The 15,452-nt window shown below is 50.2% G+C and overlaps 1 protein-coding gene across 2 annotated transcripts; it reads left to right on the top strand.

Annotated features, from left to right (window-relative positions):
- Positions 1-117: 117 nt before the first annotated feature.
- On the top strand, positions 118-10,718 carry LOC123151705 (uncharacterized). 2 transcript variants are annotated; one of them, XM_044571373.1, is made up of 5 exons: positions 5,198-7,086; positions 7,218-7,296; positions 7,377-7,582; positions 7,697-7,738; positions 10,628-10,718. In XM_044571373.1, the coding sequence occupies exons 1-5, from the start codon at positions 7,055-7,057 to the stop codon at positions 10,650-10,652; spliced, it is 384 nt and encodes a 127-aa protein (XP_044427308.1). In that variant the 5' UTR covers positions 5,198-7,054; the 3' UTR covers positions 10,653-10,718. The 2 variants fall into 2 exon arrangements, 1 of the variants encoding a protein (XP_044427308.1); XR_006475781.1 differs by lacking the exons at positions 7,697-7,738; positions 10,628-10,718 and having other exon boundaries at positions 118-7,086; positions 7,377-7,641.
- Positions 10,719-15,452: the final 4,734 nt, after the last annotated feature.

Genomic DNA, 15,452 nt, shown 5'->3' with positions numbered 1-15,452 from the left:
GTCTCCGCACCAGCCCCTTCTCGCTTTTGATGCCGCCGCCTCCTCTCCTCTCATCTCCCTCAATTCTCCTCGCGCCGCCGCACCTACTCCGAGCCCCTCCTCTTCCCCGTGCCACCAGCCTCCCTCCTTTGTGTCTTTCCTCGTCGGTCACGGATCTCCTCGCCGCGGTTGCATTGTTCGAACAAGACGAAGAGGAGTTGGAGCGTCGGGTCCGTGCAGCGGCCTCCTCGCGGTGGCCGGCTGCTCGACGCGCCGCGCCACCGTTGCGGGAGATGGTGAACACGAGGAGATGCAGGGTGGCCTTGCCGGAAGAGGGCGATGCCGGGAACCACCCACTGGTGAAGGACCATGTGGGCTGACACTTCCCCGCGACGCCCTCCTTCCCTGACTTCACCGTCGCCACTGCCCACTCCCCTCCCGTCAAGGCTGAGCGTGCACAGCGTGGACGAGCCGGTCGAGACGGAACCAAAGCGCTCCAGGCCGGGGTGCGAGAACGAGATGATGTCCAGCAGGCGGAGGGTGGCCATGGGAGGAGCAGCCCACAATGAAATCCATTTTCTCCGTGCGTGCGTGCGTGCGTTGAAGGAGATGGCTGTAACGAACCAGAGAGGGAGGGGATTGAGAGAGGGGGTGAGCGAGACTTGGGGAGGAAGATGAACTTTTCTTGCAGAGGGAAGATTAGGTGAGAGTTGAACTGGTCACATCGCATACCCACACCAGCCACAGGTGGCCAGCTAAATACTCACGCGACCCACACACGCACACGCCGGGAAGGGTCCCACCCGCAGGGTTGCCAGGTCACACATGCCAAGTGGCCAGGTGTGACATTCTCTCCCCCTTAAGACTGAGCTTCCTCCTGGGAGCTTGGCTCCGAGTCCTCCCAAATGGCTGCCGCCGGAAACCGCTGCCGGAGAACCTCGCAGTCCTCCCATGTCATGGCGGCTAACGCTCCTTCGCCCCACTGCACCTTGACTTGCACGATGACAGCATTCCCGCGCTTCATCATGCGCCGTTCCAGCAGCTGCGTTGGTGCCGTCGTCGACACGGAGAGGTCCGGCACGCGCGGCAGCTCTGCGTACACCGGCATATAGTCCGGCGTGAATGGCTTGAACTGGGATACGTGGAAGACCGGATGCACCTGGCTCGCGGGCGGCAGGGAGAGCTTGTACGCCATGAGGCCGATCTTCTCGAGGACGGTGTACGGGCCGAAGAACTTGAAGGCGAGCTTGGCGCAGGGCCGGTTGATGACCGAGCGCTGCGTGTAGGGTTGCAGCTTCAGCAGCACTTGCTCGCCGACCTGAAACTGGCGCTCGGTGCGGTTGTGATCTGCCTGCTTCTTGAACCGGCGCTGAGCGCGCTCCAGCTGGGCGCGGATGTGCTCCGTGTGCGCCGCCCAGTCCATGTCGCTCCCAGATTGGCCTCCCGCCCATAGAGCGCCTTGAAGGGGGTGCAGTTGAGCGAGGCATGAAACGTCGAGTTGTACCAGAATTCGGCCATGGGCAGCCAGCGACGCCACTGGCGCGGCGCGTCGTGCACCGCGCACCGGAGATACATCTCCATGCACTGATTCACGCGCCCGCTCTGGCCGTCTGTCTGCGGGTGGTACGCGGTGGAGTAGAGCAATTTGGTGCCTGCTCCGGCGAACAGTTGCTTCCACAGGTTGCTGGTGAACACCTTGTCGTGGTCGGAGACGATCGACGCAAGAATGCCGTGGAGCTTCACCATATTGTCCCAGAAGGCCTTCGCCACTTGCGGTGCGTGGAACGGGTGGCGCAGGGGCACGAAATGGGCGAACTTGGTGAACCGATCCACCACCACCATGATCGTGTCCGCGCCGTCCGACACGGGTAGCCCTTCCACGAAATCCATCGTGAGATCCTCCCATGGCGCGGTAGGTACTGGGAGAGGGGCCAGGAGTCCGACCGGCTTGCAGTGCTCGTGCTTCGCCCGCTGACAGATCGCGCACTATTGCACGAATTCCTCGACGCCGCGCTTCAGGCCACGCCACTCGAAATGCTTGCTCACGCGTTGGTACGTCGCCGTGACGCCGGAGTGGCCACCCACGGCGCTGTTGTGGAGCGCGGTGATGAGCTTGGTGCGGAGCACGGTGTTGGCGCCGATCCACAGATGACCTTGGCGTCGAATGACGCCGCGATGCAGCTCGTAGCCGTCCTCGTCCGGGCTGGCCAGGGCGAGCTTCTGAAGACGATCCTGGGCATCTTGGTCCGTGGAGTATGAGTTGAGCACTTCCTGGATCCATGCTGGCTGGCACGTCGAGAGCGCGGCCAGGTCGAGCTGCTTGCCGACGCACGACAAGGCATCGGCCGCGCCATTGTCCAGTCCCCGCTTGTACTAAAACCGGAATTGCAGTCCCACCAGTTTCGCCATGGCCTTGCGTTGCAGCTCGGTCTCGAGGTGCTGCTCGCCCAGGTTGCAGAGGGACTTGTGGTTCGTAAGGATGTCGAAGGGGCCGCGTTGCAGATACGGGCGCCATTTGTCGATCGCCATCATCACCGCCAGAAACTCCTTCTCGTACGTCGACAGTTGCTGGTTGCGCACCCCAAGGCCTTGCTGAAGTAGGCGACCGGGTGGCCTTCCTGGACGAGCACCGCGCCCACCCCTGTGTCGCACGCGTCCGTCTCGATCGAGAACAGCTTGTCGAAATCGGAGAGCGTGAGCATGGGCGTGGTGACCATCGCCGTCTTGAGCTGCTCGAAGGCCGCTTGAGCTTGCTCCGTCCAGGCGAAGCCTTTCTTGGTGAGCATCTGTGTCAGCGGCTTGGCGATGATGCCGTAGTGTGGCACGAATTTTCTGTAGTAGCCGGTGAGGCCCAGAAACCCACGCAGCTCGGTGGCGTTCGCCGGCGTCGGCCATTGCTCCATCACGCTCGTTTTCTCCTTGTCTGTGGCCACACCCTCCTTGGGGATCACGTGGCTGAGGTAGTCGATGTGATCCGCGGCGGACGTGCACTTGGACTCCTTGATGTAGAGTTGGTGTGCGCGAAGGAGCTCGAAGATGATGCGCAGGTGCTCCAGGTGCTCCGCCATGGTTTCGCTGAAGACAAGAATGTCATCCAGAAAGATGATCACAAACTTGTGCACGTACTTACCAAATATAGCGTTCATTAGGCACTGGAACGTGGCTGGCGCGTTCGTGAGGCCGAACGGCATGACTCTGAACTGGAAATGTCCGTGGTGCATCTTGAACGCTGTCTTGTGCTCGTCCTCCTCGCGCATCCTGATCTGATGGTAGCCGGCGCGCAAGTCCAGTTTGGAGAAGACCGCGGCACTAGCAAGCTCATCGAGTAACTCGTCGATGATGGGAAAGGGGAACTTGTTTTTGATGGTCGCGTCATTAAGGCGGCGATAGTCGACGCAGAACCGCCAGGTGCCGTCCTTCTTCTTGACCAGCAGCACCGGCGCGGCGTACGGGCTCACGCTGTGCGTGATCAGGTCGGCGTCGAGCATTTCCTTGACCTGGCGCTCGATCTCGTCCTTCTGGAGCGGCGAGTAGCGGTACGGACGCGTGTTCGCGGGGACCGCGCCCTCACCCAGTGTGACGGCATGATCGTACTGCCGGTGTGGGGGAAGCCCTTGCGGCGCCGTGAACACATCGGCGAACTCCTCCAACAGATCAGCGAGCGGCGTCTGACTGGCGCACTTACGCCGCGGTGGTGGTGCGCGGCCGCAAGTGTCCACCATGGCCATCGCCCACACGTCGTTGCCCGCGATCATCTTGCGCAACTTGTCTGGTTTGATCGCCTTGAGGGTGGTGGATGCCTTCGTGGGCACGCCCCGGAGCGTGACCTCTTCGTCTTCGTGAGTGAACTTGACCCATTTGTCCTGCCAGTGGAAGGTCATGGGACTGTGCTGGGCGAGCCAGTACATGCCAAGGATGCCGTCGTAGGCGCCAATGTCCAGTTCGCGCATCGGAGTGGCGAACATGTGCCCTTGCATCCGCCACTTGAGCTCGGGGACGATGCGGTTGCAGGAAAGACGGTCACCGTTGGCGACGCGCACGTCCACGCGCGACATTTCTTCTGTCTTCAACCCGAGACGATCAACAAAAGACTTGTTGACGAAGCTATGCGAGCTGCCCGAATCCAGGAGAAGCAGCATGACCTGGTTGCCCACCAGTGCGCGCAGGCGGATCGTGGTCGCCGAGTCCGTGCCGTCCAGAGCGTGCGACGAGAGGAGGCAGCACTCGGGAGCGTCCCCAGCAGGAGTGGGCGGCTGCGCGACCGGTCCAGGGTCGTCGAGAAGTTGCAGAGCGTGGATGGTGTCGTCGGAGAGCACCTCGCCGTGATCCCCGATGCTGATGGTGAGCAGCTGGGCGGGCTGAGCGCACCGGTGCTCCCGCGAGTAGCGGTCGCCGCACTTGAAACACAAATTATTGGCGCGGCGATAGTCGCGCAGTTGCCGCTCGCGCGCGTAGTCGTCCGTGGGGGCGTGGTTGGGCGCGGCCGCCCGTGGTTGTTGTGGCGCGCCGCCGGTGGGGGTCGCCCCGCTGGTGTGATGCGTGGGCGCGCGCGCGTCGTGCCCAGTTCCTCCTCTTGAATGCGTGCCAACACCGACGCCCTGGTGATGCTCGAGGGCGCCTGCAGACGAACCGGGGTGCGTAGCTCGTCCTTCAAGCCCAGGATGAACTGGGTGACGAAGAACTTGGTGTTGATGGACGGATCGAGCGCGAGCAGGTGGTACATTTGCTCGTCGAACACCGCGCGGTACTCGGCTCCTGTGGCCGTCTGACGGAGTTGCAGCAGCTTGTGCATGACCACCTCGAACTCGTCGGCACCGAACTCCTCGAGCACGGCGGACGTGAATACTTCCCAGGTGATGCCGCGATGTGTTTGACGAAATGCCTGCAGCCAGTGCGCTGCTTGGCCTTTGATGTACAGCGCCGTGGTGGGCACCCAATTGTGTGGTGCGACCTTGTAGAGTTTGAAGTACGCCAGGTAGCGATCCAGCCACAGGTACGGAGCGGAGCCATCGAATCGAGGGAAGTCGTGCTTCGGTGGCTTGTGGAAGTCGTTGCCGTAATGGTCCGCTGTTGGGGAGGGAGCGGCAGCCGGAGCAGCGAGTCCGCCCTGTGGAGGCACCGGAATCAACGGGGGTCGATGGTCCCCGAGACGCGCGTGGGCGGTCGCCTGGCGGCCCTGTTCGGTGGCCACGCGCGGCGAGTGTGGAGGCGGCGGGGGTGGTGGTGGGGGTTGTTGCGGAGCGGCGGGTTGGTGCAACACGGTGGTGACCGACCCCGATTGCGATGCCGAGCCTTCCATCGTCTTGCGAGTCGCATCGACGTCGGCCTGCGTCAGATCGATCTGTCTGGCGAGGCCGCGCACGTCCTGCGAGATCTGCGCGTTGAAGGCGGCCTGAATCTCGATCTGCTTGTCGTGGACCGCCTTCTGCTCGTCCATCTTGGCGAGGAGGGACTCGAGCATCTTGGTGATGTTGCTATTGCCCTCGTCCATGGCGGCCAGCACCTGACGCGTCGCCGCCGAAGCTTTGGAGGGCGCCGTCGCCTTGCTTGGAGGAGATCGAACCCCGTGACGGATTTCGGGTGAGCTTGCCAGAGTAGCACACACCGGCGCGGTGGATGTTACCGATCTGCAACCAGCGCGGTGGGAGAAAAAAATTTGGGGCGATTTTGGCTCTGATTACCAACTGTAACGAACCAGAGAGGGAGGGGATCGAGAGAGGGGGTGAGCGAGACTTGGGGAGGAAGATGAACTTTTCTTGCAGAGGGAAGATTAGGTGAGAGTTGAACTGGTCACATCGCATACCCACACCAGCCACAGGTGGCCAGCTAAATACTCACGCGACCCACACACGCACACGCCGGGAAGGGTCCCACCCGCAGGGTTGCCAGGTCACACATGCCAAGTGGCCAGGTGTGACAATGGCGTGGCCGCGTGGGGATGAGGCGGTGGACAAAGACGCCGTCTCGTCTCGTCTCATCTCTGCAGGTAGAGCGGCCAGAGGAGCAGACCAACATCCCTCTTTACCTTCCACGCAACACCAACATGGTGAGCTTCCCGTCTCCCCATCTACTCCCATATCTGAACATCAACTGCAGTTTGTACATTTTGATTATGCTTTGTTTCAGTTTGTACACATCTCCTTTTGGTTAAACTCCTGTCTTAGATGCTATGGCTGAAACTAGAGCAAACTCTGTGTGCAGCACATTTTGGTTCAGTTTTGGATGACTGAGACTAGGTAGAGTATACTATGTGTGTGTGTATCCATTGTATCATGACGAATTGACTTGTGCTAAAATTAGAAACGAGAAATGGTACACAGACATGTTAGTCTATTTAACCACCTTCTCGGATCAACTTGACGTGATACTATTCTGATTTGTTTTAGTAACTGTGGTTATATACTCTATAAATTTATTCATCAACATGATTTCTCTATTTTCTGTGTCGTACATTTTACATATCTTTAGTCATCAAAAATCAAATAGGGGCAAGACTGTTACAGAAAAATTACTTGCAAGCATAATAGCATATTGTGATTTACTTCTTTATAGAGTATTTCATAATGCAATTATCTGTATAATCTCCTGTGTTTGCCTAATGCTGACCATCTGAGAATATGTGAAGCTATTTTCTCTCTGTCCTGAAGGTTGTTGACTGCAGAATCTGTGGTGATCCACACTCTGTTGGTTCACACTCATTGAGTTCGCTCGTGAAGTTATTATATCTTCACATGGTACATTTATGTTTTTCGGCAGTTAATTGATGGTTTGATACATGATACATTTCATGCACAGGGTGCTAGAGCTGCACTTAATTTGCTAACATCATCGCCTTGTTCTTCCTGGCAACGTAAGGACCATCAACTTCCATTTGCAACTCTAGCACAAGTTAAGTAAGGAAGCCATGAATATTTCTTTGTTTGAGATGAACGCTAATTAAACCTGCACTCCTAAATCTGGGGGCTGCCAACCCCTTTTGTCTAATTCAAAATAGTTATAAATTGTTAATGGTTGTCGTTGTCGCTGTTATAGGAGTGAGGATGGTGAGACAACCGACCGCCGCAAGGTTCTACAAATGGTTCTCAGAGGTTTGATGGCGATGACATGGTGAGTGGGTTTTGAATCTTTCGTTGCACCGATTGGATTGGGTTTGATGTGTATATTGTAGTGAGATGGCTTGTTGACGGCTAATTTGGTGTTTCCCCTTGTGTTGTGTGGCGTGCGTGTTGTGCTTGTAGGCGCAGTCGATCAAGTTTTGGTCAATGTTTCATGGCTCAATCAACGAATGGTGTTAAAACTGCTAATCCTGAAAGCAAGGTACTCTCAATTCATTCCTCTTTTGTTGCCGGTGCTTATTTCCTCGTGGATATACACATTTAATATCACATATGGTGCAGATTTTGAATGATTCCTACCTCGAGCTTCCGCTTCACTTGTTTCTTGGTTGTTCAAGTATGCTTGGTGGTTCTTCATCGAGGGTTGAGATGGACCATGCACTGGTTACATCTTCTCCTATCTCCATGTTCTTAATTTTCTTGTGCAATGAGAGCTGTATTAAGACAACAGTTTGTGCAGTCCATGCTTTTAACATTGAAAATGAGAGGTGAAATGATGGGTTTGGACAGTGCTGATGTTTTTTTTCTGGGTATTACATTACTAAAATGAACTATATTTACAATTGTTGAACTTCCATAGCTAATAAGATGATTTTTTTCAGCATTCGATATGGAACAATTATACCATATGTGGCTGCTTTCAGGTTAGTAAGTTTTGTTCTTCATTATATTTTTCTTATTATTCTGAATGTGTGACGCCCCGAGACCGATGCTCAGTTGCCTTTCATTTATTGTAGTTGTTGTCGTGTTTTTTTTATGTTTGTTGCATTATCATAATTGTTTTGCATATTTCATTCCTATATGTTTATGCCATGATCATCATACCTTGGTTTGCATATTTAAATTTTGTTGTGTGTTCTTGTGTGAACCCTCTTCTTCTTATCTTCACCTCATTTCTTCACCATGCACATACCCACAGCCATTCATCAAGTTCACCCAAGTTCCTATCCCATCTAACTTTTCCTTTCCTCTTTATTCCATTTATATTTTCTTGTGACATTTTTCCTGTTCAGGAAAATGTTCAGCCTTTCCCTATAAATCCCAAATGATGCCAATAGTCACCTCTCCAAATTTCAGCTCATTTGGATGTGTTTTGGTTTCGTTCAAAAATGTCTCAAGTTTGAATTTAATTCAAACGTGAATTATTTTTCTAGCCTTAAAAATGCCCAAACCATTTTATTAAAATCCTTCATAAATCCAGGAGCCCAAGAATATTTTTACTTCCTCCTTATTCTTCTCTAGAAACCTTGGTCTTTTCCCTTCTTTTATTTGTTTATTTATAAATAAACAGAGATTTGAAAGTAACAGGAGATGGGCTTTACCTGGACCCCAGCCTTCTAGCACCAGTAGCATCATCCTCCAGCCCACTAGTGCCGCGGCCCAGCAGCAGCTCCTTCGCCGCCAGCCACTTTCTCCCACGCGGGGCCTGTCTGTCAGCCTCCCTTCGTTACCGTGCTTCCTCCTCCTTCGCTCGTTTCCCTCTCACAGTAAAACTCCTCGACCAGAGGCACATGGCCACGAGGGCAGCTACGGACTCGCGCCTCCCCTCCTTTAAAGACCGCAGCCCCGCGCCCTAGGGTTTCCCTCTCTCCCTCTCCGCGCCGCCGCCACCCAGTAGGTCCAAGCCACGTCGCCATAGTCGTTGCCCCTTCCACCTAGAGAGCTTCTGAAGCACTCTCATGGCTCCGCCGCAGCCATAGCCCTCCTCCGTCGTTGTCTTCGCTCCTGGTCGGCTCCCCGACGGAGTCTCCTTCGACTACAAGCAGATCAGGAGCCAGATGGGGACAAGGGCGACGCAATCGTCTTCTTCCACGACGTCCTCTTCTTCCTCTACTTCGTCTTCTTCCCCTGCGGCCGATCTGCTTCTTCCTCGATTCCGACCGTCTCCGACCACCTCTTGGCAAGCCAAGCACGCCGTGGTGAGCACCCGATCCTCCTCATGCCTTTGTCCTGCTCGTTTGCGTCTTGTCCCTCCCGATTCCTTCCCGACCTCGCATGTCGCTGCGCGTCATTGTCGCCGGAGTCCTCCGGTGGCCTCCTGCCCATTTCCTTGCATTGCTAGGCTTAGGATCCTCTGTAGGTGCGTTTTTCTTCCAGCTAGTTACCTGTTTCACCCCGCCGTTCGCCGTGTTGGGTTGGTCTCCGCCACCTCTGTCCTCCCGACGCCGACGATGTCTTTGTCGCCGTTCGGTGTCGCGGGTGGCACGTGGGAGTGCGGGTTTGTCTCGTGCATCGATCGCGCCCCTCCGTCGTGGCTTTTGCTGACCGGAGTTTCCTCCGACGAGCTTGCCCTTGTCCTGCTCGCACGCGCCGGTGTGCTCCTCTGTTCTCTCTCTGTTTCCTGCTTGCGCATGCCCGCGCGCGTACCGCAACTCTCCCCGCAATTGTCCGCCTCTGTGCTCCTGCATGATGCGTGACACACGTGCTCATGCACACAGCCAGCGCCTCGCCGTGCCTCGCTGTCGCGGCCGAGATGAGCTCCTGCTCGAGCTCATTCTCGAAGCCCTTGTTCTGCCGCTCGCGCACGCGCACGACACCGGCTAGTAGCAGCCGTTTGTTCCCGCGCCCTTGCAGCCTCACCGTGCCCCTGTTCCGCAACCCCGCTGTCACATCCTGAGCTCTGCTGCTCCGCCGTTGCTCGCCGGCGTCGTCGCCTTCTTCTCTCGCAACGAAGAGGAAGCCAGCTTCCGCTTTGTACTGGTTCAAAAGGAACCCCGCCTCCCATGTTTCAAACACTCAGAGCCTAGCCCAGTGGCTCGACCCTTGCCTGCGCTCACTCGGGCCAAGTCCTCCTGGGCCGCTGCAGGTTGCTGCAATCCGGCCCGTGCATATTTTTTCCCAGTTTGTGTATTTTAGCATTTTCCAATGCATTCTTATTTACAGAAATGCCACTGTTTTGCATTGTTAATAACTAAATATGCATGCATCCAATTTAAACAAACTATATATGTAAAATGCTTAGATTTTCCTCTAGTTTCATAATATGCCACTTTCATCCATGTTTAAAATGTTTAAAAATGTTGTTTGTTTAAATTTGCATAAATGGCATGTTAAAATGGCTTAATTCATAACTAAATAATCGTAATTTGAAATTTAATAAACTTTATATGCATCTTGTCTAGAAAAATGCATAGTTTAACATGGTGGCATTACTCTTCATGTTTAATAACTCTAAAATTGTGTTTAGGGCAGAACAATACCAAATTCAAATATTTCATATGGGGACTTTCCGGAATTGTTGTTTGTTGCTTCCGGCCTCATTTAAATTGCGTAGATAGGTAGTTTTCTTATGCTTCACCTCTTGTCATGTTTAATAACATTTAATATTGTTGGGTACATAAACGGGAGAGAACTAAATAAGTCATGCATATTGAGCTCCACTTAACTTGTAGTTTTGTTTGTTGCAAATTGCCTTGCTATGCCATGCCTCTTTAAACCGGACATGCATCATACTTGGTTGTGCATCGTGCCATGTTTATGTGATGGTTGTTTACCATGTTGTTTGCTTCTTTCCGGTTTGCTTCTCTCGTTAGCTTCGGTTTCGTTCCGGAGTTGTGAGGTTTCGTTCGACTATGTCTGTTTGTCTTCTTCATGGACTCGTTCTTCTTCCTAGCGGGATCTCAGGCAAGATGACCATACCCTCGATATCACTTTTATCTTTGCTTGCTAGTTGTCCGCTCTATCGCTATGTCGCGCTACCTACCACTTGTTTATCATGCCTCTCATATTGCCATGTGAAGCCTCTAACCCACCTTCCAAGCAACCGTTGTTTGGCTATGTTACAGCTTTGCTCAACCCCTCTTATAGCGTTGCTAGTTGCAGGTGTCTTGCAGGTTGTTCCATGTTGGAACATGATTTTGTTGGGATATCATAATATCACTTATTTAATTAATGCATCTATATACTTGGTAAAGGGTGGAAGGCTCGGTCTTATGCCTGGTGTTTTGTTCCACTCTTGCCACCCTAGTTTTTGTCATACCGGTGTTATGTTCCTTGATTTTGCGTTCCTTATGCGGTTGGGGTTATGGGACCCCCTTGACAGTTCGCTTTAAATAAAACTCCTCCAGCAAGGCCCAACATTGGTTTTACATTTGCCTAACAACCTATAACTTTCCCTTGGGTTTTCGCGAGCCCGAGGGTCATCTTTATTTAACCCCCCGGGCCAGTGCTTCTCTAAGTGTTGGTCCGAACTGAGTAGACTGCGGGGCCACCTCAGAGAAACTTGAGGGCTGGTTTTAATCGTAGGATGTCTCATCCGGTGTGCCCTGAGAACGAGATATGTGCAGCTCCTATCGGGATTTGTCCGCATATTCGGGCGGTCTTGCTGGTCTTGTTTTACCATTGTCGAAATGTCTTATAACTAGGATTCCGAGACTGATCGGGTCTTTCTGGGAGAAGGAATAACCTTCGTTGATCGTGAGAGCTTGTGATGGGCTAAGTTGGGACACCCCTGCAGGGTATAAACTTTCGAGAGCCATGCCCGCGGTTATGTGGTAGATGGGAATTTGTTAATATCCGGTTGTAGAGAACTTGACATTTGACTTAATTAGAATGAATCAACCGCATGTGTAGCCGTGATGGTATCTTTTCGGTGGAGTCCGGGAAGTGAAAACGGTTTTGTGTTATGTTTGAACGTAAGTAGTTTCAGGATCACTTCTTGATCACTTGTAGCTTCACGACCATTGTGTAGCTTCTCATCTTACTCTTACTTGCGTATGTTAGCCATCATACTTGCTTAGCGCTTGCTGCAGCTCCACCTCATTACCACCTCCTACCCATAAGCTTAAATAGTCTTGATCTCGTGGGCAGGGACGGAGCTGCCTTATAGGCATTGGGGTCAATTGACCCCAATGAAATTTGAAAATCCTTCACTAATTTTGTACTAATCACTAATATTTATAGAAGGATGAACCCAGTGCCATGTACATGACCCCATCGATCTTTTTTCCTAGCTTCGTCCCTGCTCGTGGGTGTGAGATTGTTGAGTCCTCGTGACTCACGGATACTTCCATACAGTTGCAGGTACCGATGATACCAGTGCAGGTGATGCAACCGAGCTCAAGTGGGAGTTCGATGAGGACCTTGGTCGTTACCATGTTTCGTTTCCTGATGATCAGTAGTTGTGCCCAGTTGGGACGATCGGGGATCTAGCATTTGGGGTTGTCTTCTTTTATTTTGGTTCTGTAGTCGGACCTTGATTGTACTCTGGATGATGTATGTTTAACTTGTTATTTGTGTGAAGTGGTGATTGTAAGCCAACTCTTTATCCCTTTCTTATTCAGTACATGGGATTGCATGAAGATTACCCTCTTGCGGCAAAACCACCATGCGGTTATGCCTTTAAGTCATGCCTCGACACGTGGGAGATATAGCCACGTCGTGGGAATTACAGAATGCCACCATGGACTCTTAGTTTCTTTGTAGTATATGCTTATGCTTTACTGGAGACATACATTTCCCTCAAACTGCAAGGAATGATGTAATATAAGGAGAAAATCATATCTGTCTCACACCTACCTTCAATAATAAGAGGCCTGATTCTAATCTGTTGTGCTACCATGTACAAACATTTACAAATTAGTGTGAAGATTAGAATCTTATTATTATAACCATTTATAAATTATGTGTACCTTGAACCCACATGCCATGGTACCATCTAATAACATGTACAAACCACCAAGGACTTTGCTAGATTTTTATATTTACATAGAACTAATATTGATCTAATCTGAATGCTCTTTTTCTTAAACCGAGTAGGTCATATAGATAGAAATGGAGAATTATTTCTGAAGTGGTCTGTCATAGTTAATATGCTCCAGCCTCAAATTTGAAGATAGATAAGACTTTGTTATTTCTGTGTGTAGCTCACTGCTTGATTCACCTGTAGATAGAGCCATTCCTTGCAGATGCCTTCTCCTATATTGTGTGGTCAGTTTCTTTAAGTTCTGTAGACAAAAAAACAAGTTCATTTTAATTACAATGGCTCCTGGTTGAAAGCTTTTGCCTCTGTAATTGATCTGAGGCTAACCATTGACTTCGTGTAGCTTATTTGTAGGTTCTTTGCCATTAATAACTCAAATTCATTATGTGGTGTGTAGCTAGAACTGCACCTCAACTGATAGGAAGCAACAGTTGCTAGCACATGCAGTTTCTTATCTAAATATTTTTGTTGTCAGTAAGCGAGCAAATATTGGGAGAATGATGAAATAGAATGGACATATCCTGTTAGGATCATATGATCCAGTTCCAAGCTTTGATCTCTTACAAATATTATAAACAAAGCATCATGGGATTAGTTTTTTCTGAATCAGAAGTGAAAAACCAAATATACTTCAAAGTTTTGTTGCTTCATAAATGTTGATGTAAGCTTACCCTCATAGGTGCTTTGTTAGGTGACACCCGCGCCTTCATTTCAAGTGCAAGTCGCCTCTCTCACTATGCATTATCTCTAGCCGCACCACCGTTGACATCAGCTACCGGCTATACATATGATCCATGTGTCGTGTTTAGTCTCTCTCCAAGACTTGATATGCCTTTGTTTTGATGATCCGACATACTCTGCCTCCCTTTTGAAGATCATCCACCTTTTGGAAGATGTTCATCTTTGATTTCAACCGCTGGACGTGTCTCATGTGCTTCTGTTAATATAGACCCGCTAGCTTGCTCTGCTTGCTATGTTTTATGGCTGAACACTCTAATATTGCAGTTCTGTTAAGTGTATTTCCTTTTAAGCAATTGGCGCTCATTTGGACTGCACACAAACGTTAACAAATAATACAACAAGATTAGTACACCCAGTCACGCAAAGGAGGCACCAGGGCGCGCCCCAGCCACTAGTATTTTGCATTGGTTGCAGCATGTAGATTGCAGGGTAGCTAGTATTTTTCTTTTTTTGCGAATTGATTGCAGGGTAGTAAACTGGAAAGATGATCTTAGCGGAAGGAAAATACTTGGAAATAAAACCATCTTTACACTTGTTCCATGAATCAATATTATTTTTAGGCATAGATGAAAACCAAGTTTTAGCACGATCTTGTAGTGAGAACGAAAATAGCTTCAATTTAACAGTATCATTATCCATATCTTTTTTTTGCATATCACACAATTCAACGGAAGTATTTAGATGGGATGCGGTATCTTCACTAGGAAGGCCGAAAAATTGTTCTTTCATAACAAGATTCAACACAGCGGCATTAATATCATAAGATTCCACGCTAGTGGCGGGAGTAATCGGAGTACTAATAAAATCATTATTATTAGTGTTGGAAAAGTCACACAATTTGGTATTTTCTTGATACAACGTGGCAAAGCAAGCAATCTAGCACACGAGCAAACAAAATACAAATGAAAAGACGAACGAAAGAAAGGCGAATAAAAAGGCAAATATTTTTGTAATTTTCTGAAAATGTTTTAGAAGTGGGGAAGAGGAAAATGAGAGGCAAATAACAAATAATTTAAGTGCAAGATATGATAGTTTATGATGGGTACTTGGTAGGCTTGATGTAGAACCTCTCCGGCAGCGGCGCCAGAAATTCTTCCTGCTACTTCTTGAGCTTGTGTTGATTTTTCCCAAGGGTGATGCAGTAAAGTAGAGATAAGTATTTCCCTCAGTTAAGAATAAAGGTATTAATCTAGTAGGAGACACAAGCAAGTCTCCAATATATGCACCTGCACAAACTAACAAACACTTGCACACAACGCGAAAAAGGGGTTGCCAATCCCTTCACGGTCACGAATAAGAGTGAGATCTAATAGAGATAGGTATAAAAGATAAATAAAAGAGCAAACTAAAGAAAAAATAAATAAATTGCAGCAAGGTATTTTTGGATTTTGGTTTATATATTTGAAAATATATGATGGAAAATAGACCCGGGGGCCATAGGTTTCACTAGAGGTTTCTCTGTTGAAAGAAACCATACAGTGGGTAAACAAATTACTGTTGAGCAATTGATAGAAAAGTGCAAAGTTATGACGACATCTAAGGCAACGATCATGAATATAGGCATCACGTCTGTGTCAAGTAGATGAAATGATTCTACATCTACTACTATTACTCCACACATTGACCACTATCCAACATGCATCTAGAGTATTAAGTTCATAAGACCGGAGTAACGCCTTAAGTAAGATGACATGATGTAGATGGATAAACTCAATCAATATGATGAAAACCCCATCATTTTACCCTTGATGGCAACAATACAATACGTGCCTCGCTATCCCTACTATGTCACTGGGTGAGGACACCACAAGATTGAACCTAAAACTAAGCACCTCTCCCATTGCAAGAAAAACCAATCTAATTGGCCAAACCAAAGTGATAATTCAAATAAAAATAGAAAGATATTTGATCATGCA

The sequence above is a fragment of the Triticum aestivum genome, chromosome 7A (genome assembly GCF_018294505.1).
Source record: "Triticum aestivum cultivar Chinese Spring chromosome 7A, IWGSC CS RefSeq v2.1, whole genome shotgun sequence".
Classification (NCBI taxonomy): domain Eukaryota; kingdom Viridiplantae; phylum Streptophyta; class Magnoliopsida; order Poales; family Poaceae; genus Triticum; species Triticum aestivum.
The sequence above is the reverse complement of the archived record's forward strand: the minus strand, read 5'-3'. Positions and strand labels throughout refer to the sequence as shown.

Excerpts from the sequence above, each read along its gene's own strand:
- LOC123151705 (XM_044571373.1), top strand. The coding sequence starts at position 7,055 with ATGGTTCTCAGAGGTTTGATGGCGATGACATG. Across the intron at positions 7,297-7,376 it reads CTGCTAATCCTGAAAGCAAG|ATTTTGAATGATTCCTACCT; the intron begins GTACTCTCAATT and ends CATATGGTGCAG. Across the intron at positions 7,739-10,627 it reads CCATATGTGGCTGCTTTCAG|CTTCGGTTTCGTTCCGGAGT; the intron begins GTTAGTAAGTTT and ends TTCTCTCGTTAG.